The following is a 25,592-nucleotide window of genomic DNA, read 5'->3' as shown; positions in this document are numbered from 1 at the left end:
AGATTAAACCGTTATGGGAGGGATTTGGAGAATCAGAGACAGTTTTATTTTCTCCATTTATGTTCGTCGTCGTTCGTTAGATGAGATCTGATATGTGATAAGTTTTTAGTAAGAAACATTATGTTGGATACATTATATTCGTATTGAAACATGATATATGTATTTATTACGTACGTACGTACGGCCTTGCGTAACTTTATTAACAAAGAAATACGTTCGTACAAAGCTTCATATATTTACAATAAATAAGTATTTATAAACTTTTGATTGATTCTTCGAGTTGAGCCAGAGATTCTTTAGCAACGATACCTATTTGACCTTCCGGTGTGTCCGGTGGTTCTAAGCATAAAATTAATGCCGCTTCTTTCAAAATGTTGGCAGCCTCTATCATTTTTGATTTTAGGACAGCTTCATCGATCACTCCAGCGTTCCATTGCGTTTTAGCGATAAAAAGTAAAGGCGCATGGAGCTCATAAAGTGTCATTCCTTTACCGGTAAAAGCAAAATATTAATAACAATCGTTAATAAAGCATCATCCATTAACAGAAGTTCATTATTGTTTAATTAACATTTGGCGTAGATATCTCAGGAAATAAAGTGCGTTATCGTTGAAAGTACAATAACAAATGGTAGATAATTATAAATCCTTTACCTCTTATACGAGAATAGCCAGGTTCTATGACGTCCAAGACCTGAAGTAACAGCCTGCAAATATCGATTTTATGTTCTAATACGACGTCAGGCAAATCATCTAGGAGGTACTCGTCCACGCGGCCATACATTTGTGTCAACGAATGTCTGCAAAGCGAAGTTCCTGGATTATTTCAATCTTCTAAATCCTCTTACCACGGTTTTAACATTACCGACAAAATAGGTATAAAAATTTGTATCTATTGAGAGACAGCTTTGTGGATTTGCCAATTGAGATTGCAGCATAATTTATATACAATAAGCGGATAATTCTTCCCGCTTCATTCATACAGTATACGCACGAAACTTTACACACAGACGTAAATTTACCACGTGTCACCATACATGGCATCATACATTTCAATCTCCACGTGTATTCTTACAATCGCCTCTCAATGGTAATCGATATAATAATATAAATATTTTATCTATCTCTATCTCGGTCAACTCTCGATCGCTTGTTATCTACACCGCATAATCTGATAAACACTTATCACGTATATGAATTACCATAATCATTAATATAATGAGATTATATTTACCTGAGCATCGTAAGGAAACCATGTCGAGGATGTAAAACAGAACGATATTTTTTCACCACTGTTTCCCTTTCCTGAATGGCATCAGCTCCATCAGCACCGCTAATGGTCTCTACTGCATCCACTTCTGCTTGTATGATATGCAACACTTTTCGAACGGCTGATCCCGATGTCGTAAATTCACAATGCGTACATTTCCATGAACTTTCTGGATCTGTAACATAAATTTAATTGGAAATTGCGATTACGATTAATCGTATTCTTAATTGTATGCGGATCAGTCGATATCGTTAGCGAGGCAGTCATACGAGATATTTTTACCCAGAGAATCTAAAGATAACACAATTCCGTTATCACACTTGTTGCATTTCAACGAAGACACATGCGTTCCAAGTTCAGTAGGATCTGAACATCTTGGACAGGCACAGGCGAAATATTTTCCTTCGAGAAGATGTTCTCTTCTCAATAGCGTAGGAAGTAACGAATGTGTGTAACTTCCGTAAAGTTCTCCACCGGCAGGAATTTTGAGGGTGGTACGCAATCGTACTCTGTGAACAGAGTAAAAGTTCTTTAGATACTATTTATCAAGTAACTTGGCGATTTATTACTGAATTTAAGCAATTATCATTTTACCTATAATCAGTTGGTGAAATGCTGTGGCATGTATTAGAGATACACGAATGATTCATTAGAGCCACTGTTGGATATAGTGCTCTCGCGCTACATCCTTTCGCTGTTCGAATCTCGAAAGTATTGATTTCTAGAATTCCACATGCTGTATGAATTTGTTCTTCCGAAAATCTGCGATGAAACAAAACGAAACATAGGTCGATGATAAAATTACTTATTTCTCTCGCGAGATTGACGAGTAATTACCTGTCTAATTTCAGTTGTTTTCTTATATAGTCCACTATATTAATCTGATTTGATTGCCAATGTTTCTTTTGACTTCTTATTTTATTGTGAGCCTCCATGTCCTTTATCTCATTGTTCCACCTTTCAGGATTTCTCTCCGATTCTAGAAGCAATCTCAACGGAGTTATACATTCCAACTGCGGCACTCCATTTTCGTTTGCTTCTTCCAGAGCAGCCTGCACGTTAAACTTCTCGTTGGCTTGTACGAATACCTACAAATAAGATACGTGAGTATTATAGTTTGTCGTTCGATACGTAGCATAAAAGCGAATCATATTTCTAAATCACACGTCTTTTAACATCTTCACACTTTCATTTTCCGCTTTTAACACCTTCTTTTCTCTCTTATATCCTACAAAGTATGCAAATTGACAATGTATTATTAGCGAAGGCTTCACAATTGATTGCAACATACGAAAATTATTTGCAAATAAGCGTTAATCGCAGAAAGTGGAAGATAGTTTTGCTGTTTTTATATTCTCGTGATTTCTACCTGACATTCATAGTCCTTGTGTTGCGGTTGGTTTTCGCATTCTTCTGAACATACAGGCCAACCGCATTTTGAACAAAGAGGTTTAGCGCTTAACGATGGAGGCCATGTTGCATAACAGGAAAGACACAAAGGGTGTGTGAATGCCTTTGGTCCAACTACAAAAGGCATTTCTGTGACAATTTCTTCCCCTGCTTCCAACTCTTTGCTAGCGACCATGTACCTGAGAAAAAGTATTTTAAAGATTTACCAAACAGTGTTCATTTCAATCGTAATATAGTCGATTAAGAAGAAGAAAAATACTTTCTTACCTTCCCACTTTATCATTCTGAAGAATTTTGTATGTCGCCGTGCTTTTCCCCGTTGGCGTCGATTCCCCCTAATGAACAACATTATTATTTTTAAATCTGTAGTTTTGTATTATCGAGAAATTGACTCGTAATTGAAAATTGTAGATTGTTATTTTCATTTTTAACATAAATACGCAGCAGAATCATTTTTGTGCAATAAATGTAACGCGGAAAGCAACATCGCTGTACATGCTGTATAGAAGCATACATATGCAAACAAATCAATTCGGTACATCGATTTCGTAAGACCAGTACATAGTTTTGTATTATAGACTATTTCCTTGTTATTTTTTAATAGTGTGCAACAAACCATCAGTAAAAACTTCGTCTATTATAGAATATGACGCAAAATTTGGATATATTAAATGCAAATGCAGTTTAAATATACTAAACGCAATATGTTCAGCATGAGTTTTCCATTAACGATAAAATTATAGTTAAGTCGCAATATTTTATACTCTATAGTATATTGTTAGCGGGTTTGTGCGGGTAAATAAAACAATAAAATTAAATATTTTATGATCTATAGTATGCTGTTAGCGGGTTTATGCGGACAAATAAAACAATAAAATTAATTTACAACAAGAACATTCAGCATGAACGGAACAGATTTTATTAATTTATGATACATACCAAGCTTTTTTGTGACATGGTTGATCAACGATCGATCAATATTGATATTGAAATAATTTCCTCAAGTTCGCTTGTATTGTACGCTTCTTTCGGGTTCGAACCGAATTGCACGATCTGCTAAAGAAGAAGGATACAAACAGACTGAAAATTAATTTTGCACAGACGTTTATATATATATATTCGCCTTAATAAAAATATACTATCCACGAAGAGACTGCCAAGATATCATCTAGATCGTTCACCATCGTCTTTCGGGAAGAGTCTCAGTTCGCGTAGAAATGGTAGTTACACACTCTGCGTCGAGCAACTATTCTATTTTGGGAACCGAAAATGTGCAGTTTTAATTACTTCGACAGTTTCACGAAATGGTCAAAAAATGAGACTGGTCATTTTTATAACTATTCATCTAATAACCATATAAATAATTATGTACATTTCGCTATTTTTTTCACTGTATCTTCAGTACCTTTTTCATGTGACAGAAGATTACAGATGAGTAACTTTTTGAAATGAAAATTTAGAAATAATAGATAGTTTTGACCAACTATTTTAGTATACAATTACCTTTATATATTGAAGTTTGAAAGAAGTTCTATTAACTTCGCGCCCTCGTTCCTTTTTTGTATTCAGGATTTTTCTTCTATATATTGACAACTAGTTATAATCTAATTTTCTTACGAGACTGATCAACAGTTTCTTTACGTGTGCAATTGACTTGATTGAGGTTGCTTCTTACCGAAAATTGCACATTGGAATTCCAGATTTTCAGCAAAGTAGTTCATTTAGTAGGAAGAAAAGGAAATTTTGAAATATAATATCCTACTATAATTAAAGAGTTTGATATATGTCGTTTATTTACATAATATATAAATACCATTTATACAGTGCATTTAAGATTAACATAGTCAATTAGAGAGACGTATATGGTTTTTAGTAATAAGGGTATACTTGATAGTAGTATGAATTAAATGTGTGTTTAGTATACTATTTGACAATACTTTTTCCTTTATATATCTTTATCTTTTACTCAACGCTCAATAAACAGTACCGGGTGATCAGGATGTGTACAAGATCCACGCCTATGAGGGTGATCTTCAAGGTTACATAATATCTAGAAAGTAAATCAATATAAAGATTAAATTGCTGAATATATTTTGTTTAATAAAAGACGAACATTCTCCTATTTGTATAAATTAATTTTATTCTATGTATGTTATTAAAATTTTCACATAAAAATAGTGTCTAGCTTATTTGGAAGTTATTCTGCGCATGCGCAAGCACAGTTGCGCGAAGGTTCCGTCTTCCTCTCCCGATTCTCATATCGTCTCACGTACGCAATTAAGGGACAACGAGACGAAGTCTTGCAGTTTTCTGCACTTGCGTCTTATAACATAGAACATAAGTAAGTACCAATGAATACCATTATTTATATATCCTAGATCTAAATTAGATTCTTTATTCATACACACAGATTGCGTGAAAATTTGCAAGAAAAGTTAAATATTTGTAAAGCCGGCATGAGTTGCTAGTCATGTCGCTGGACTGTCGTTTGGCAGTGTTAAAAACCATTTCTATCAATTTTGTAAATCCATATGAATTTAAACACTTTATCTTTCCTTTGTGATTTAACCAATAACGTTTTTTTCATTAAACAAGGATATTTTCGGGTGTGATAATGTAAAATTCAATTCAATTTTGAGAATTAGAAATTGCTGGTTTACACCTTATGTAATACCAAGACAGGTCAATATCACTCCATTTTTCCTCTGTATTATTGTTAAATTAATTACATATTGTTACTTAGTGTATTTTCTTTTTTTCGTTTTTCTTAATATTGGCATTATTAGCCCCGTAATTCATTATTTACAATAAAATTTCTGTCAGAAAGTATATACATAGTTAATTTGATATTCATTTTTCTCGCATATGTATTAAATATTACGAAATGCAGTAAATAATTTTCAAGGAAAATTGCAACTCTTACGCTATATGTAACTAACAATTTTTCATTAATTGAATCTCATTTTTTATTTATTTTGTAATTGAAAAATATACTTGTAAGTTAATTATGACTGACACATCATTTATTGATTTTGAGATAATAACTTGAACTTTTCGATTACTTATCATTCAGATTAGAGATTATTGTCATTTTAGCGCTTTAATGCTAAGCATATTTAAATGTATAATTTAGAAAAATATATTTTTAAAATTCAATATTTTTTTCATTTATGAATGAAAATGTCTTACTTACACTTTTCTTTAAATAAAGTAAATATTTGTATTTTATATGCATACATTATATAAATTTGTGTTATTGTTAATTGGCAAATAATGTAGTGTACCTCTTTAATGTTTTTGCATAGATCATGGCCCCACCAGCATATAGTGATTTAGGCAAAAGTGCTCGTGACTTATTTTCCAGTGGATATCATTTTGGTCTAATTAAGTTGGATGTGAAAACAAAAACTAAGTCTGGTGTAGAATTCTCTAGTGGTGGGGTATCTAATCAAGATAGTGGAAAAGTATTTGGTACTTTAGAAACCAAATATAATATTGATGACTATGGATTGAAATTTAGTGAAAAGTGGAATACTGATAATACACTTGCTACTGATGTTACTTTTGCCGACAAATTGCTCAAAGGTCTTACCCTTGGCTATGGCTGTACTTTCTCTCCACAAACAGGGTAAAATATTATATCATTTAATTTTTATCTGTACCTTATAGTTTACTTATCTCTGCTTTGCATGTACCTAAAATAAATAGTTTTGAAAAATATGTGATTGTTTTGTGTTGTAGGACCAAGACTGGAAAACTGAAGACATCTTACAAACATGAGAATGTATCAGCCAATGCTGATTTTGATCTTAGTCTTTCTGCTGGTCCTTTGGTAAATGCATCAACTGTTGTAGGATACCAAGGTAAGAAAAAGATGGCATGTATATATTTTTAGTTTATGGCATATATTTATATTATTTTTATTATTATGTAATATTGTATCATTTCTTTTTTTAGTATTGAACTTGAAAAGTTAAATATTGTTCAGATATTTAATAGTTATTATATTGTTGTCCTTATGTGATTTCTTGTAATTCCATTCAAGTCCTTCCCCTTTACATTCCCAGTATCCTGTTATTCCAGAAAGAATGATGTAAGATTGTGTTATAGTAAAACAGAATAGATTAAATTTACTAGGTTATAAAATACTACGATGAAATTGTAGGTTGGTTGGCTGGATATCAAGCTTGTTTTGATACACAAAGAAACAAGCTTACAAAGAATAACTTTGCACTTGGATATACCGCATCTGACTTTACTCTTCACGCAGCAGTGTATGTGTAATCGTTATAAATATTCATGAGAAAAAATAATTTGATAAAATTTTCTTCATTTTTTAATATTCTGTTTTTTTTAGGAACAATGGCTGTGACTTTAGTGGCCTCATTTATCACAAAGTGAAACCAGATCTAGAAGGCGCAATTAATCTGGAGTGGAATTCAAGCAACAATGTGACACAATTTGGAATTGCTACAAAATATAATCTTGACCCAGATGCATCTATCAGAGCTAAAGTTAATTCTAATCTTCAAATTGGTCTAGGATATCAACAAAAGTTACGTGATGGTAAGTGATGTTTAATTCGTGCAAAATGTTACTCTAAGGAAGAGACTTTTGGTAGAGTAACAATATTATATTTGATTTTATGTTTCTCATCAGTTGTCATAATATATCCATTAAATCATTGTACTTTACTGATTATGTTGATTATTTACTTACATATTTGACTTACATATTTATATTATCATATCTGATATTTGACTTACATATTCTTTAACATATTTAGGTGTAACTCTGACACTTTCTACAAATATTGATGGAAAGAACTTTGGCTCTGGTGGTCACAAGATTGGTCTTGCATTAGACCTACAAGCTTAAATATGAATCAGACACAAAAGGATTAGATTCACTCAAAAGGTCTTTTCATGGCCTTTGTGTCACAAAGACAGTATCACAGTACATGCTTCAAAGTATTGCCTATAACATATAGATAGGTTTATCCCAAAATAGATGCCACATATAATACGTATAAACATGGTATGGTAACAATATCTTATCATGAACAATACGGTTTACAAATTCTTAACCAAAATAGAAGTGTTCTATTTTTTCCTCTATAATTCTCTCATATTTGATATGGTGCAGCCTTTTACCAGTTCCTGATGAACATGCAGTCTACTAAAATCAAATGTTAATTACTCTGAACTTAATTATAAAAAATATACTCATGGAGTAATGTTGATTGCAAATACGTATAAAATTAAATTAGGAAGAAAATGTGTTTAAGCATTTCTGGAAATATATTTTTCAACTCAGTAGTAAATGTTACCAAGTTACAAAGTAACTATAAATTCAGTGATTGATTTCAAAATAACACAGTATGATGCTGCACATACATTTTTGTAGCTACACAAATAATATTAATGACCGAATTTATTGTAAAAATACCTGCACTTAATATTATATTAAATAAATAGCTACGTACAGGGACTTGAGATTAAATGATGTCAAATATCAAGTTCAGTTACTTTTCATTTACAGAATGAGATAACATTCATTCCTATCTGTATAATCAATATAAAACAATACTGCCAGCGTGGTTATTTTAGGATTGAAACAAATTGAGAAATGCATGTTTGGTTACGAAGATTCCAATAATTTAGTCTGGCATCTTATATAAAGATTTCACATTTTTTAAATAGTACATAGTAATAAATACTTTTAGTTATAAATAATTCCACAGTCTTGTCTTATGTAGCACTTATAATGCATAAGAGGTTTGTACTCATACAATTTTATTCTCCCATACATCAACAGTTGTTAAATATTCAGCCAAATCTGGATCAAGCTTTGATTAGTTCATAAAATAAAGAAAATTTTATTTTATGTGCAGTGTGAATGCTTTATTTACATGAGATAATTACAATATTCCCTTTACTGGAATATGCTTGCGTGAAGTTCATAACAGTCATAGATGAATATTAAACAAATGATTTTTTAAGTGTGCTTAATCAATAAAAATTTTTCCGTATTTTATACTTATTTTAATGTTAAGTTTTCGTAAATAATAAAGTAGCTATAATGGCAAAAACCAATTGTTAAATATTTCATAAATTTTGGTATTTTTATTTGTATTATGAAAAATCAAAATTTATTTATTGATCATATAAAAATTGATTTTATGCGTATTAACAAAAATTAACGAGCATGTTATATTTTACATTACTCGCAATGCATAAGCATCACTATAGAATTATAACAATCTTTATTGCCTCCAAATTTTTAGTTGTGTATGTATCAAATGTTTATCTAATGTTCCTGTTCCAGTTTCTGTGTATGTTTATTTGATATTAAAAAAATTTATATTAATGCACCATCTGATCTTCCATTGCTTTTGCTATCCATTCTGGTTCAGTTTGAGCAATTTTTTCTATTATTTGGTTTACTTGATAGCAAAGTGATTGTATTTGTTTATCCCACGTTGGTAAAGTTTCGCGAGCTACACAAGAAAATAAGTTATCGATAGAAAATATTTGTATTAAATCCATAAGACTGAATTATTAATTAACTATAATTGATTGTTCTAAACTTACTTTCAAAATGTACAATAGAATCAATTTGATCGATGTATCCATTCATTCGACCTTCTGTAATCATTTGGCTAGCAATTTTTTCTGCTTTCGTTGGTGGAATTTCTAACAAAGCACCCAATTCTTCGAAAGTTATGTTATTGTACAATTTACTAGCAGATAATAAGTTATGTTCTATAACGGCACGGTCAAGAATAGTGGATCCTAATCCATCAATTGTACTTGCTTTCTGATGAGGTTGTAATAAGGCTTCAAATTCTTGCAACTCGGAACGCCGAATAATGCGATCCAAATACATTTTTTCAAGAATTGAGTAAGCGGGAAGTTGTTGACAACGCTCGTCTTTAAATAATGTAGCTAACATACGACTTCTTTGTTGACCTAATATTAATGCAAAGCTTATACATTGTTTTTAAAACAATTAAAGAATATGAAACAAATACTTACCTGCAGAAGCTAATACTGTACAAATTAATGCATTCCTAAGTGCAGTCATACGTTCATCTTCATGTATAATAGATCTGTATGATAATTCATTGTATCTTTGAGCTGCTTCTATAAACTTTCTTCTATAATCTAATACTCTAGCATAACAAACTTTATAGTATATTTGTAACTGTTCATTTTTCGACTCAGCCTAAAAAAACCACAAAATAAATTTGTTTTTAAAGGTATATATACTACTTAGGTAAATTTGAATACTATATACTTGTAAAAGAGATGCCCTATTGATGAATGCTTCGGCCTGCACTGGATCATCGTCTTCTAAGTACAATCGTGCAATTTTAAGATAAGTTTCAAGTTTGTAGTCAACTGTATAGTGCCTGCGTAAACATAATAATTATATCTAACAATCTGGAATTGATAGTACATAACAATGATTTTTCTATTTACTTTTGTCCTGTTTCTAGTGGTATCCCAACTAAAACATTAGCTGCTTCTCTCCAATTTTGATTACGTTCATAAATTTTTGCCAAGTGTTGTCTTATACTAGCAACTTGTTCTTCAAATGAGATTACTCTTGGTTGCATCTAAAACATTAGCAAGCAACTTCTTATTATATTTCAATTAATATATATTATAACAAAATTTACCTTGTCTAATGTATAATGCGAAATAGCCATCGACACTTCATCAGGTAAAAGTAATAATCGATTACTGACATCTGTTAAAACTTGTCTTGAGATGACCAAACTTACATATTCATGTACAACTGCAAGACAAAAAGCATTCATTATTATGTTACTAAGAAACCAAAGGAAACAATATCATATTACAAAATGCAGACTAGAATTATCTACAAATTGGAAAAAAAAGTTGTGTTGATATTTAAGAACATTTATACAAAAACGTAGTTATGTAAATAACCATGAGGATATGATGTTTAATCTAATAAATTATTGCATATACAGAGACATGAACATGTAACGATTTGATACATATATGTTATATATTTATAAGTAATTAATAGTATCAGATAATTGAAAGATATATTTCTGTACATTATAAGAAAAATCTAACGTACCTGATTCAATGAATACCTTCAAAGCATCCATCGCCTCTTCGCTGGACGATAACAGTATTGAGTCCAAAATCGCTCGATACCTGTAAGTATCACCATTTGTACGGAATATTCCAAAAACATACTTTTGATCCTACTTAACGAGCTTACTTCTCCGCCTGATCTTTATGAGAGCCCCCGGAATACAGTAAATTCGTGAGCTGTTGACGTACAGAAGATGCCGTCACCACCATCTTTTCTACATGAATAACCAAAAATGACTTTTGCGCCTATTGCGATCATGAACTATGGACGGAAGCTACTAGAAGTACAGTAGGGAATAAATAGAAATAGATTTCACTGAATGTTATAACAATAAAATGCAAATTATTACAATAAGTAACAATTAAAATTCTTATATATTATAATTTTAATGAAATATATAAATTTTATTTGTATATAAACATAACTTATGTAATAATAATTTTTGTGTTACGTATTTTCCTACAACTTGTTATATCTTGTACTTTATATGTATTGCCGATTCTTATTTATTTAACAATATATGTTATTATCAGATTATTAAAATTAAATAATCACAAAGATACGTACATCGTAATACAATTTGAGATGGCGCTTTATAGAACATTACTGAGATCAGCTAACACACTTTGCATGAATAATTCATGATTGAATAGAATACAATTAGTGTGGACTTGCTTATACTTATAAATTTGGTTTAACATTTCGTGTTCCATAATTTAAAAAGTTGATGTATTTAATTTGAATAGGGTTAGTATAATACTTCTTACTCTGTATTCGATTAAAATAAATATAAATTATCAGTTTCATATCGAAACAAAATTAGTACACGTGTTTAAGTTATACATTAATTTAAAAATTGTAGGTAACTAAAACATTGATAGAAAAATGACCAGTTATATAATGTAATTCGTAAATTTTTAAAGATATTTGTTGATTACTTTATTCTATTTCATACATATCGTAAACCGTGTACTTAGTTACAGCTGCAATTTCTATGACATTTAATGTATGCTAATGTGTACAGAAATGCAATTTTATTATCCATTTGCAATTTTAATCTCTCATTAGTCCCATCATACCTAGCCGACAAAATTATAAATCAATGAATCAGATTCCGTTATACTTGAAATCCAAAATGATATATTGTTATAATACTTATTCTTTCTCAAGTATAACATGTATAAATATTGGAAGTAAGATTATAATCGTAAACAGAAAATATTTTTACAAAAAGAATGCATTTAAATGTTATCTGATTATCTATCCTGTTTTTTTCAGTGATTATATAAAAATAAGCTACGTAAGAGATATTTGAATTCGATATATATTTATATTTTAAAGATCTATTTTTGATAATTAGGAATAATTGATAAGTAACATTAATACATATATTTTTACTATACAGAAGTAGCTCTCTCTAATATTCGAGTAATTTCATTACTTGATTAGACGGTCATTAACTATCAAATTAGTATTGTGTTTCTCTATCGCAACATAAGAATATACGTGTATTTTTTAAGTACAGAATTCATTTGATATTAACGTTAATAACTAAGTTACTGCATAAATAAAAGGGTAGACTTTCATTCCTTTATTTAAGAAATAAAATTTGTAGAAATTTGTAGACAGAAACATTATAGTTATAACAATATACAAATTTTCGTGAAATATTTTACATTCAAAATATTCAAGTTTTTGGAACACTTGGTTTTTTATTGGCCTAAGAGGGCGCTAAAGGGCTGACGTGTTTTTAGCCGCGGAAGGGTGAAAATGGCGAAATCGAAATTTGCAAAGTGCGCGAAAATATTGGTTGTTTTTGACGTAATATTCGATTGATAAAGTAAAACGTTTACTTTTGTTGAATTACATATAAGAAAAAATATAACTCTATAGTAACAGTGAACTTGTCATTCTCGTTTCTCTTTGAAATTTTAATACTAAACGACCTTTGGGTCTGTTTGTACACAGCGGTGCGTAGTGCACTGTGGGACAGCAATGGTGGGCGCGTGATTTTGAACAAATTCGAGGTATTAAAGGAACACCCAGGTATGTATTATAAGAACGATTAATTTATTTAGGAAAAAGTTTAAGTGAAATTTAAATACTTGACGAGCATATAAGAGACATTGTTGTATTATTTGTTAAAATTAAAATAAGTTTCGTGGCACGCCCCCACCCAGCACTGTATGTACCTGATATGAAATGGTAACTTATAGGTTAAGTTGAATTTTGTGCGATTATAAGGCGAATATTTAGGAAAAGTTCCTTTTTTATTACCATTTGAAATATTAAGTGTTTAATTTTTCTTCGTACATTAATGTCGATTTGCTGTGAAATCATTAAAACTATTAAAATACTTGGAGAAATTCAGTTCGTGGAAAATGGCGCGTTCAAGTAATAAATGGCGCTAATGTTCCTAAGTAGACTATCCTTCGAATTTTTCTTCATTATTCAAATTTTATTGTTCGAATTTTCGAAAATTCGAATTATACTCGGTCTTTATATTGTTGGACGTGCTTGTAGGTAATCCTACTGCCCTTCGTAGTTATAAAAGGCACATCTACATCTTAAAGATTTGAATTTTTGAATTTTTAAATCGTCGTCGATTCGTTTCGTTTTTAAGTCAATTCATAAATCGTTTTATATTTTTCCGTTGGTTTACAATATTTCTTTCTGTGTATTGTGTAACAACGTTTCGAGTTTTATAATATAAACGATTTACATTCTATGAATTTCTAACCTGTGTATCCATCAAATACATGTTTATGATGAAAGATACAGACATCTGGAAAACCTTTTTAAGTTAGATAAAGTTATTTTAAATATAAATAAGTGATATGATGACATGATATTAAATATTGCTAAAATTGTTTATAGTTTATAATTTGATATTTTATACTAGCATATAGACCTATGCTTAGGAATCTTTGTATCGTATGTTTTGTTTCCGTACTCAGTTATGTAATTAATGTCTTGGTTTTATTATATATTTAAGATTTTTACGAGAATGATAATTTTAAGAAATTATATATTATATGTCTATATGGCTTTCTTGATTATAATTGTTGTTATGTAGTTGATTATGTAGTTTGTTACAAATCTGTATATAATCCTACATTACATATTGTATGTAAAAAGAAATAATCTAAAAAGATAATATCAATACAAATTAAATGAAGTACATTGTACGTATACTTATTTTCATTTAAAATATATAAGTTTCTACAATAAGTAACATTTTGTATAGGGACGTAATCATGTCTATAAATAAAGGACAAAATGCCAGAGCATTGGTTGAACCATTAGCTCTTGATTCACGTACACTTGGTGATGGAGACTTGAGTGCACTGAGTCTATCGCATAATAATGAACAATATTCATCCAATGACTTTGAAGCATTTGCAAATATTCAAGCTGAGTTAGAATGCATGAATGCTGAAGAAGTTATGACAACGGATGAAGAGCATATAATAATTGGACGTAATATTGAGACTGAAACGATTGTACCTGATGTGGAAATGACTGAAGTTTCTGAACAAGCTCAAGAGGAACATATTATCTATACAACAGCAAATCAAAATAATCAAAATATTGTATTTCAAACAAAACCAACGTTACAAAGGCTTCCTACATCTACAGTACAGGTACACAGTATATAATACTTATGTTGGTTATATATTATTATTTGTTTATTATTTTAATAGGTAAAGTCAAATGTTGGTCAAGTTACGCAAAGTCAGTCTATTATGATAGTCTCTCCAGCTGGTGGTCAAGGTACTAGCCAAATCTTAAAAATTTCACACCCGTCAACAGCATCGGCTGGTCAGTTACAATCATTAGCTCAGACTCTCATAACGGCAAAATCTGCTGATGGTAATATAGTTCAGTTAAGATCTGCACAACCTAGTAAGCCTGTAATGGCAACTAGTCATTCAGGAAATATCACATTAGGAAGTGTACAGAATGCAAAAACAGCTCAGTCTGCTATAAAACGTACTGCACAGAGTACCTCTCAAAATCGAAATGTAAGATTATCCGTGATATAATATTCGTTATTTTTACTGTACTTAGGATTGAAACATTTATTAAGCTTCCCTTTTTACCATGATTTTAGGTATATACAAAAATGATACTAGCTGGAAATCAAGCACCATCAGGTCAACAAGTTCTTATAGCAAGTTCTCAAAATGAAAATCAACAAACACAAGCAATAAAATTTTTAAACAATAGTTCGTCAAGTCAAGATGTTACAAGTCCAACAAAAACTATAACATTAGCACAAGCACAACAAATGGGATTACTTTCCACTAACAAAGTTCAACATATTTTGCCCTCAACACCACAGAAACAAGTGAGTATAAAGAAAAAAGTAAGTATTATCTTCTTATTATTTTTATGAAAAGGAAGAATTAAAAATCTTCCAATTAATAAATAACTAAGATGTAAGATCGCTCAGAAATAATTAATTCATGTTTATTTTTGTTAAAGGGAATAATTGTAAATAAATTAGTGCAATCATCAAGTTCTCAACCCTCTAAAATGACTATAGTTCCAAGTAATACAATCAAATCGCCAACAAAGATATTACCTGCTCCTACAGTAAACACACAAGTTAAAGCTTCGACAATTTCAAATCAGCAATCAACATTTTCCTCTTCTAATAAATCATCTGTCCAACAAAGTCCACAGAAAGTGATTATACGACAGGTTAGTTGTATGTATGTGATGCATATTTTTAATATAATTTTAATATTTTTTTAATATCTCTATACTAATTATAAAATATTTTGATAGAGTTCTTTAAAACCTGGAACTGTCCTTGGAAGTGGACAAGTTATTAGAATACCAGCAAATCAAAACATTGTTACTGGATCTAATCAAGTACATCAAATACAAATGCCTGGCAGACAAGTAATATTTTTTTCATAAAATCAAAACATTGCAATATTTTTCTTTGGATTAATATTTAAAGCTTAAATATCTTAAATATACAATACTTTTCAAGGTGCAATATGTAAGATTAGTTAGTACTCCATCATCAGGTACTACAAATGTTGTTACTGTGGGTAAAACGAAATCACAAACAACTTTACAAACTGTTGGAGTTGGCCAAAAAATAGGAGGTCAACAACAGATTGTTAAGGTTTGTAAAAATAGAATATATAATCATCGAAAAATACTAGAAAATTTACTTATATACATCATGTTTTTTTTTGCAAACAAAATGCAGGTAGTTCCATTAAATACTAGCAATCAGCCATTAAGGACAGTTGCACCTAAGGCTACATTAACAGGAAGTGGGCAAAGATTATTAATTCCAGCAACTGCAACAGTAGCCAATCAATCAAAAAATGCAGTTGCTATCCCAGCATCTGCTTTAAGTCAATTAGCATCTGGGCAAGCTGTTCTTTCAACAAATTCGAATGTGGGAAATATTGTAGTTTTACCAGCCCAATATATTCAGCAACAGGTTTAGTATATTTCTTTCATTAGAATATTCGTGATATGCATAGAATAACATTATTTATCTCTTATAGCCAGCAGATGATGTAAAATTGAAATCTCAACAGGCAACATCTGGTTTACTAGGTAATTCACAAAATTTGCAGACTTCAACAGGGACTTTATCTGTGGGATCTGTTATAGAAAGTAAAAGCTCTCAAAGATCATATACCAGTGTTGAGCCAAATGGTATTCGGCCGAGAAAACCATGCAATTGCACTAAATCACAATGTCTTAAATTGTAAGTATAACATAAGACTGTAAACTAATTCACATAATTTTTGAATATATAGTATCATTGTTATGATTCTACTTTTAAAAACTGAACATCAGGTATTGCTTTTCATTTTTTTATTATGTTGTAAAATGACAGTCCACAATAGATGTTATATTACGTTTTTAATTAGAAGATTGTTTTGTGATGTAAGAAATATTTGATTTTCACATTAATACATTATTATTTTAATTGCGTTTTAATAAATGAAAGCAATAAGTCGTAAATATGTTTTGCTGCAGATATTGTGACTGCTTTGCGAATGGAGAATTTTGTCATATGTGCAACTGTAATAACTGTTCTAATAATCTTGGAAATGAAGAGGAAAGACAACGTGCTATTAAGTCCTGTTTGGAGCGTAATCCAAATGCTTTTCGTCCAAAAATTGGCAAAGGTCGTGAAACTGGCGATGATATACGTAGACATAACAAAGGTTGCAACTGTAAACGAAGTGGATGTTTAAAGAATTATTGTGAATGTTACGAGGTATAATAAATGGCCATAAACATAGATGTTTTTAAAAATAATAAAATATTTTCGCTAAAATATTTTTTTATTTTACTAGGCTAAGATTCCTTGTTCTGCTAATTGTAAATGTATAGGGTGTCGTAATGTAGAAGAACCGAATTTGGAGAAGAAATCTTTAAAAGACCTAGCTGAAGCAGCTGAAGTGAGAACCGCACAACTTACGCTAAATAAGACAAAATTACAATTATCGGAAATGGCTTTTAGGCCACCTGCTACATCAAATACTGGTGCAAGGTATGTTTAAGAAATACTGGAAAGAAAGGAAAAGATAGAAATATTACGAATTACATGCTTGTGATACATATTTATTGTGATACATATTTTACAGGCAACCATTTAATTTTTTGACTGATAAAGTAGTACAAATAACGTGTGAGTGCTTAATGGCGCAAGCTGATGAAGCAGAACGTAACATGTTTGATGATGAAACATCACAAAGACTTATAATCGAGGAATTTGGTCGCTGCCTCAAGGAAATCATAGAATCAGCACACAAAGCTGAAGCTACCTAGCAGGTACATTCTAAGGAAAAATATAATGTTCAAAATGTTCGAAGTTTGCGGACCTATCCTGAAGTCACAAAATTGAAGATGTTAGTTATTGGTACTTCTTAATTTGATAATTGGTCATACTAACTATATACAAGTGTTACATACCAAAGATAATGGTGAAAGGTATTAAAATGTTATACATTCAACCGTTTTCTTATTTTGTCTTACTAATGTATGAGAGGTTTCTTTTATTATCATAAATTGCACATACGTACTTTCGAAGTTATAGATATGTTTATCATAGCATAGTGAGTGCTCAGTTATGTGTGGTTAAAAAGTCTATTACTAAATTATTTTTATTTTCATTGAGAATTTGATAAAAATAATATAAAATTAGTTGTTATTTTATCATGTAATATATCAAGAATATAAAAGCAAGTTTAGAAATAATACGGTTGAATGAAATTTTACATGAAAATTTGTAACACAAATATATAAGATAACAAAAAATATTTATATATTTGTCAATTATATTTTAAAAAGATTTTATTGGAAATTAAAGTAAGAGGCTAAAGTAGTAAGAAGTATCTGTACATTGAATGTTCTATACTTCGTATCCAAATTTGAATTTCTAATTAATTAATTCCTGATTAGCATAAAAGTTCAGATGTTTTAATGAAAAGAAATGCATGTATTCATAGAATATTGGATGATGATGGAGTTTTATGGAATAGCGAAAACACTCGATTTTTTATCGCTAGGCAATGTGATTAATGAGCTCAAAATTAAATGCGTTTAACGTAATGGTTTATATTATTTAAGATTTCAATATTGCATGTTAATTTAATATATTTATCTTAAATCGAAAGATTGATTTTTCTTGGTTAATTTCAGAATAGCTCGGTGTATATATGTTAGTTTAAAAGTTTACAAACGAGAAACGCTAATTTCCAATGAAATTGAATTTGTTTATAATCGTTATCATTATCAAAAATATTTGAAAAGCTTACGTTATTTGTAAAAGTAAGAGTTACTCCAGTTATTTCTGAATAATGTTGTATTTTTATGATTTTTTCTTTATCAATGTTCTTCGTCTATAGCTAATATTAACAGATTTTTTAAAAGGAGGTTGGGAAATTTTCTTTCATTGCGTTATGTTTGTGCATTTTATAATTAGCATACTTTTGAAGAAAATATATTAGGACATTTCCGTACGTTTTCTTACAATATGTAATATTGCACAACTTCTAACAATTCTAAAATAAAAGTTTTTCATTATGCGTTGCAATAAATTCTCCCTTTGAATTTAATTATTATTGTATATTATTTAATATGAGGAATTATTTAAATAATTAATGACAGAGCATTACAGTGAATTAAGATATTGAGAATGCAATTATCTAATATATAAATTAAAGATTTGATAGGTACAGATAAATGGATATTTCTCATCGTGTGTTGACTTTATTCATCACTGCAGTAGTAATAATATCTGTCTGCCATTAGAGGTGATTAAAGTATAACTTTTATGTAGCAGATTAATATAAAATATAGAGAGTTTATATATTATATATATGGAGTAGTGTAAGAACAAGTGTAATATAGGTACAAATACATATAAATACATATATATTCATAAAATTCATACTTCAAATGATAATGTTTATTTTAAGTATATAAATTGTACAGATTCATAATATAATAAGATAAAAATTGTGTGAATAGAAATTGAGGCATTTATTTAGATGTCTCAAAAGAAAATTACAGTAATGAAAAATTAATTGTATGTTTCTACTTGTTACATGTCATTTGTATAACAGATTAAATATAGAAATATAAATTTAAAATTAACATTACAAATTTTGCAAATGATGCTGATACATATATATAAGAAACTACTACTATGTACAGATAATATTTGTATATCTACGTATATCTTTATAATTTGTCCTCTGTACATAGGGAGAAAAAATCTGATATCATAGAGTTTAATAAATAATTTATTCCTTTAACTTAGGAAAATTTATTTAAATGAATAAATAATTTCATGATCACATTGTACAATTAATATGTAAAAAGTTTTAACTGATTTAAAAATTCCAATATAATGTAAATAGATAATACATAAATTGTAATGATATTATATGTTATTTGATATCAGATTTTTCATGATGGTGGTTTAAATAATGTTAAAGTATATGTATGAAGATAATGTATGTATATACATGTCAGACACATGTACCTTTCAATAAATCTTACGTTTACATAGCAAGCATTGAATTATATACAAAAAGTTTACATTATACATAAAAATACGTGTATTTATTTCTATTTTAAGTACTTATTAAAATTTCACTATTTTTTTAGTCTTTTTATTATCTTTTTCGTCTATGCTATTTACGTCCCCTCCTAGGGATTCTAAATTACCATTTGCAATTGTATTTACTGTAATGGTATTTTCTTCCTTTCCTTTAATCAAATCCGGACAGTCCTTCTTCAAATGTGTAACATCTCCACAAATTTTACAAGCCCCTCCTTGAGGATAAATTCCTTTAGGATTATCGGGGCATTGTTTAGCAATGTGTCCTTGTTCGCGACAAATGAAACAAGTTGCATATCTGAATTCCATTGGCTTAGCTACTTTACACTCGAAATGAGTATGTTCTGTTGATCCACATTTAAAACAGATTCCAGTTCCTGCTTGTTCTGATCCAAGTTCAGGACAATCAGATAAATTATGTCCAGATTTACGACAATGAAAACATACACATTTTCTAATTCTAGCTAGTGCTTTTTCAGCTTTTCTCCTTTCCAGTTTCATTGCTGCATTTATTTCTTTTTGTGGAATACCTACAAAATGATGAAAATGATTAAAAAATGTTTAATATACCATTATAAAAAGTTTATTAATACAATGTACCTTTCATGATCATTTTCTGTTTTAAATCACTTAGTCTATCTGCATCTTCTTTTTTGACTGGAAACCCGTCAAATTTCACAATTTCTAATTCTACACCATTAATGGTTATTTTTGAAGGGACTATGTCTGGTTTTCTTCTTTTGTGTTCCTTATCATCCCGAATTTTAGGTGGTTTCCTCTTCCTTTTCTGATTGTCAATCTTTTTCATACCAAACTTATTTGGAATATTCCTGAAGTTCTGTGATTTAACTGGAAAGTTTTTATTAAAACTTTTTTGTGGTTTATTAATTTCTTTATTTCCATTCTTGTTATTATTTGTATTTTTTGGTTCAATACTATCATTGTTATCACTTTCTGTGGTTTTGGATACACTTTCATTCAAATTTCTTTTCTTCATATTGCGTTTTTGGCGTTTGGAAGGTATATCGTTTTCATTTTGTGATTCATTCATATTGATTACTGCATCAATATTATTTTCCTTAATTTCTAATGTATTGCGTTTATCTTTTTTTCTTTTCTTATTGTTACTTGTATTATATTGATATACATCTTCTTGGTGTTCCTTACTGTTTATTTCTGCTGCAGGATTATCTTTGCTAATAGTCTTTTGCTTTTTCTGTACTTTATGCATCATTACATTATGTTTTATTTCAAAATTGTTTGGAAATTCTGCCCATGAACTATTAGCATTTTCAACATTATTAGTAGTAGTTGTATTTTGTGTGTCACCCAGCAATTCTTTAACAGTTTTTGTTTCTCCAATAGATTCTTCTTTCTTTGATAAATTTTCAATTAATTGTTGTTTCATTACATGCCATGGTGTAGCTTCATTGGGTATTCTTTCATTTGAAGCTTTTGAACCTTTAGCTCTTGCATATCGAGTCATGATTTAAAAATGTTAAAAGCCTTTATGGTTTTAAATAATTAAAAGTTACCAGTTTGATTATTATTGTTAATGTTTATTCGTAAATGAACAATATTGGTTTTAAAATATGTACTTTTACAGTTTTTAAAAATTGTAATATAGACGTAATTATAGTATTTTATCAAATAAATTTAGCGAACTGCTTTACCGTTTATTCGGGTATGTTATTATTAACAATTATAAAACAGTTATAAACATTTAATGATTAAAATTCACTGTAATAAATTTCAAAACAATAATCCAGCATGTATTTCTTACCTTCGTCACGCGTGACATAACCTTATTTTCTAACACGTGAATGCAGATAAACGATGTTAATTGGTTTCTGGTTGAATCGATTGTTCGAGTGTGATCTGTTACTACGATCGTTTGATAGATCAATAAAGTATTTGAAAATACAAATTTTTTATATTCTTTAAAAATAAATTACTCTTCCATTTATATTTATTGCAACAAGTAATTTGACTATTCCTTGATGCTTATATTGTTGTAAAAATTAATCAATTATAGAGTACTTCTTAGTACAGCTAACTATAGTATAAATTAAAACAGACAAGGATTCGGTAGAAAGGAAATAAGATGACGATGGTCATATGCTTAGGTACCTTTTATTCGTTTTGAAAGTTTCACATATACACGTTAATTGTTAACGACATAATAAACAATGACATATAGACATTAGAATCTGAGTAGATGCCCGTATCACGGACCTTTGCGAGAAAAAGATGTTTCGTAATACATATCACGTAATAATTATCATTATAGTGACCATATATATATGTAACAATATTTATAGACATATACAGACGAATTTTATGTGTGTATCTGTGTTTTACATAATATTTATATTTATATATTTATAATCATATTTATATATATATATATTTATACGTTGTAACACCGATATGTCATTTTAGGCATGGATTTTCCGTGTGCGTGTGTCGTGTGTATGTGTATGTATCCTTTGCGATAGAATCCTTCTTTCTCATTCGTATTTCAATTTCACACGAACTTCGTATAGCTCTTACACAGATTAATTATCTACTCTTAATCAAAGAGGAAATAACATATAGGTATGTAGGTAGTAATGTATCCGTACATATAATCTATCGTACGTGTATCCTATGCTTGTAAAATTATTATTTGTACGTGTGTATATGCTTGCATGTCTCCTCTCGCGTGTATGTGATATTTACCAGCGTACGCAGTAATTATAAGTTGGGGAAATTTAAATGATTCTTTGAGAGGTAACGAAGCGGACAATATAAGAGAGCACCGAGATAGATACAAGTAAAGATATCCACCGAAGTTCAATGAAAACAGAGAGAAAGATAGAGAAAGAGAGAGGAAGAGGAAGAGGAAGAGAGAGAGAGAGAGAGAGAGAGAGAGAGAGAGAGAGAGAGAGAGAGAGAGAGAGAGAGACAGAGAGACAGACGGACAGAGACAGAAACAGAGAAAAGCTTCGTTCTTGAAGTTGTTTATACGAACAAATCCTTTCTTGACATTGTGTATTTGTTCTCCGTTTTTACTTGCACTTTCCCTTTCGTTTCGTTAAACTGACGCTTTTTTAATTTACGTTTACATGCGTGTACACGCATCTCTGTATGTATCATGTGTACGCCAAAGAAAGGTTTTCAGAGTATTACGCGCTATTATATAATTGAAATAAATATATGTATGTATATATATTTATATTATGTATAATATGGCTACGCCGTGAACGGCTCGTCGGCTGCGCCTGCAACGACTCCATCACTGTAAGACACTGTACAAAAATACCGCTTATAATAATTAGTAATAATAACAACGCAGCCGGCGAGACTAAAACCTACGGCCATCAGAGATATGTCTCGACATGGTTCTTTGGGTGTCTCCAACGCGAATACGCGCAAGCGACTAGCCCGTTTCATCGTTCTACGATCACCTAAAGGGATATGTTTCACTATGTGAGTCAGGAGTCCCTTGGTTTTTCTTTTGATAATATGTCAATGAAGAAGATAGTACAATTAGGAAGAAATCTATGATCCGTCGATATCATGTACCAAGTTCTAATAAAAAGTTTTTGAGAAAGTCGCGAATATATATGGTACTGTTGATAGGTAAAATGAAACAAGAGACCGATATTGCTCGACGAAAGCTAGGATCAATGCGGAAACGGATATACTTATATATTTTTCTACTTCTTTCCCGTCGATTCAGTCTTTAATCTTGGGATCTAAACTCCTGCCTCACTGGATAAGTGCATCTATGCTAACGTTACTATTCTCTTTATTTCTGTATCTACTGGTATTTTTCGTCAACTTATAATCATTCACGTGCTGTCGTTCAAGCGAATCTTTTTCTTTTAACAGAATAATTGGCATCAAAATAGTAAGATATGAAGAAAACGTATCTTCGATATGCCTCCTGAGGATTCTAAACTGTGTGTAGGGCCAGCAAAGAATACCACTCGGCGTATCGTTTAAATGAAGCTTAATATTTCTTTCAAGTCCCAACTAATAAAGAAAATTCGTCAGAGAAGAAAGTACTGGACAATCATTAAATAGATACTGGGCTGAAATAATCTGTAATGAGATTATTCACTTGTAACAACAACACGTAAATAATAACTTTGTATTTTTATATCGATGAAACTTCTTAGAAAAAACATCCAATGCGTATATGTATATATATAATATATAGGTATATAATATATCTTTGATGATCGTAATAATGTGTATATATATGTAACGTACATATATTATATATATATTAACAAATAAATTCTCTTAAATCTCACGTTCACGATATGTATATGATCTTTAGAGATTATATCAGTGAAGCCTTAATTAACCATTATTTTACAGGTAAAATTTTGGGCGTATAAATGATATGTGTGTGTTGTGTGATATTGGCACGAACCTTCTTCCTTTTTTGATCGAAAGAAAAAATATTTTCTTAATATCTTGTCATCCCTCCGATACTTCCGGTATAACTCAAAAAGTTTTGAAAAAGAAACTTGATTTATTAATTAAATAAAATCGGTCAGATCGATATTTTAAATCATACGTAGTATCTATTTCGAGGACAATCGATAATTCTATAAATCGTATAAATTTGAAAAAAAAAAAAAAACGAAAATTTTTGTGATTTTCCTTCGATTTCCATTAGGTTTCATAGTGGTTCGTGTCACGACGTAATATTATCATTAACCTAATTTCGATATGCAGTATATTATTCGTAATATTAATGCCTTAATCTTATTACTTTTTTATTACTCTATTTATCGAATAGTAAAACACGATGTACTTTCCATGTGTAACTTATTTATGATTCTGCGTTCTGTGAACGCATTATCGATAATTAATAATTATATCGCGCGGTATACAGTGTACGAAAGGTGTTCGATGATGGTTTACCGTTTTACCAACAAATACTCGCAACAGATTAATCAACTCGCTCCTATGATATACATATATCTCTAGATCGTTTAATGTAATCCGACAATATAATAATTACGTGCAGGATTTGTCTCTATACTTTCTTCGTTTCCGCGTAACAATCGAATTTTCCGCGTTCGTCGAAAAATATTACAGATATCTTTGACGTTTGCCGCGCGTATCGAACGAACTTCGAACACGTTTCGCAACTCGAAATACAAGCATACGTGGTGTGTTCGCACGTCACAATCCGTGCGTTGCTATAACAAGGAGGGGAATTTAAAGCGTCTAGTTGAAACGAAGGATGGTGCGGCAAAAGCGTAACTGCGACGTACACGATCGTTTTGCCGTCTCATCTCGCGGCGTTGCTGAAAGACGGTGTAATTTTATCACGCGCCGTATAAATGTCGACGTCTAGAGCGCAAGTAGAGCCTACAAAACAGAAGCGACAAGCCACTTGAATGATCGCGGTCGTGCTCTACCAGAATTGACAAGTGTCGGTTTCCTGTTGAGTATATTACGTTTCATCAGCAGTCGTTATTTCATTTCGACCGGTCGGTCCTTTGTGAATGGAGTTAAGCAGCTGAACGATCTCAAGATATCACCGGCAAAGATTGCAGGCTAAAGAGTACGCCTGAATATCGATTACCGGATTACTCGGTTTCCATCGAATATTTATCGGCCGAGTAACGTAATAAATTCGCGATTCTTCCTGAAAT

The 25,592-nt window shown here is 30.4% G+C and overlaps 5 protein-coding genes across 13 annotated transcripts; 2 read left to right on the top strand and 3 right to left on the bottom strand.

Moving 5' to 3' along the window:
* Positions 1 to 156: 156 nt before the first annotated feature.
* LOC138185277 (SET domain-containing protein SmydA-8) lies at positions 157 to 4,359 on the bottom strand. 2 transcript variants are annotated; one of them, XM_069124117.1, is made up of 11 exons: positions 4,182 to 4,359; positions 3,825 to 4,083; positions 3,618 to 3,734; positions 2,946 to 3,013; positions 2,638 to 2,857; positions 2,106 to 2,356; positions 1,863 to 2,030; positions 1,551 to 1,777; positions 1,233 to 1,443; positions 653 to 798; positions 157 to 486 (listed from the first exon to the last, which is right to left on the bottom strand). In XM_069124117.1, the coding sequence occupies exons 3-11, from the start codon at positions 3,633 to 3,635 to the stop codon at positions 254 to 256; spliced, it is 1,542 nt and encodes a 513-aa protein (XP_068980218.1). In that variant the 5' UTR covers positions 3,636 to 3,734; positions 3,825 to 4,083; positions 4,182 to 4,359; the 3' UTR covers positions 157 to 253. The 2 variants fall into 2 exon arrangements, with proteins under 2 accessions (XP_068980218.1, XP_068980217.1); XM_069124116.1 differs by lacking the exons at positions 3,825 to 4,083; positions 4,182 to 4,359 and having other exon boundaries at positions 3,618 to 3,781.
* Positions 4,360 to 4,871: 512 nt separating this feature from the next.
* Positions 4,872 to 8,564, top strand: LOC138185280 (voltage-dependent anion-selective channel). Its single transcript, XM_069124121.1, has 6 exons — positions 4,872 to 5,019; positions 5,984 to 6,306; positions 6,420 to 6,541; positions 6,844 to 6,952; positions 7,036 to 7,244; positions 7,465 to 8,564. Exons 2-6 carry the CDS (start codon positions 5,987 to 5,989, stop codon positions 7,554 to 7,556), a joined length of 852 nt encoding a protein of 283 aa, XP_068980222.1. The 5' UTR covers positions 4,872 to 5,019; positions 5,984 to 5,986; the 3' UTR covers positions 7,557 to 8,564.
* On the bottom strand, positions 8,555 to 11,095 carry CSN4 (COP9 signalosome subunit 4). The gene is made up of 8 exons (XM_069124119.1): positions 10,941 to 11,095; positions 10,794 to 10,873; positions 10,363 to 10,481; positions 10,163 to 10,299; positions 9,978 to 10,092; positions 9,716 to 9,905; positions 9,272 to 9,649; positions 8,555 to 9,177 (listed from the first exon to the last, which is right to left on the bottom strand). The coding sequence occupies exons 1-8, from the start codon at positions 11,021 to 11,023 to the stop codon at positions 9,044 to 9,046; spliced, it is 1,236 nt and encodes a 411-aa protein (XP_068980220.1). The 5' UTR covers positions 11,024 to 11,095; the 3' UTR covers positions 8,555 to 9,043.
* A 1,461-nt stretch (positions 11,096 to 12,556) lies between these two features.
* LOC138185160 (protein lin-54 homolog) lies at positions 12,557 to 19,970 on the top strand. Of its 7 annotated transcripts, XM_069123870.1 has the most exons (13): positions 13,201 to 13,337; positions 14,062 to 14,458; positions 14,519 to 14,839; positions 14,929 to 15,183; positions 15,303 to 15,521; positions 15,609 to 15,725; positions 15,820 to 15,957; positions 16,045 to 16,284; positions 16,352 to 16,403; positions 16,461 to 16,557; positions 16,833 to 17,076; positions 17,156 to 17,352; positions 17,447 to 19,970. In XM_069123870.1, exons 1-13 carry the CDS (start codon positions 13,216 to 13,218, stop codon positions 17,628 to 17,630), a joined length of 2,583 nt encoding a protein of 860 aa, XP_068979971.1. In that variant the 5' UTR covers positions 13,201 to 13,215; the 3' UTR covers positions 17,631 to 19,970. The 7 variants fall into 7 exon arrangements, with proteins under 7 accessions (XP_068979973.1, XP_068979971.1, XP_068979970.1 ...); XM_069123872.1 differs by lacking the exon at positions 13,201 to 13,337 and adding an exon at positions 12,557 to 12,860 and having other exon boundaries at positions 16,352 to 16,557; XM_069123869.1 differs by having other exon boundaries at positions 14,929 to 15,165; positions 16,352 to 16,557.
* Positions 19,912 to 21,940, bottom strand: LOC138185165 (myb-like protein X). Of its 2 annotated transcripts, none has more exons than XM_069123888.1 (3): positions 21,528 to 21,940; positions 20,530 to 21,435; positions 19,912 to 20,459 (listed from the first exon to the last, which is right to left on the bottom strand). In XM_069123888.1, the coding sequence occupies exons 2-3, from the start codon at positions 21,413 to 21,415 to the stop codon at positions 19,954 to 19,956; spliced, it is 1,392 nt and encodes a 463-aa protein (XP_068979989.1). In that variant the 5' UTR covers positions 21,416 to 21,435; positions 21,528 to 21,940; the 3' UTR covers positions 19,912 to 19,953. The 2 variants fall into 2 exon arrangements, with proteins under 2 accessions (XP_068979989.1, XP_068979991.1); XM_069123890.1 differs by having other exon boundaries at positions 21,713 to 21,940.
* Positions 21,941 to 25,592: the final 3,652 nt, after the last annotated feature.

The sequence above is a fragment of the Bombus flavifrons genome, chromosome 11 (genome assembly GCF_040668555.2).
Source record: "Bombus flavifrons isolate JBK064 chromosome 11, iyBomFlav1_principal, whole genome shotgun sequence".
NCBI classification, from domain to species: Eukaryota; Metazoa; Arthropoda; class Insecta; order Hymenoptera; family Apidae; genus Bombus; species Bombus flavifrons.
The sequence above is the reverse complement of the archived record's forward strand: the minus strand, read 5'-3'. Positions and strand labels throughout refer to the sequence as shown.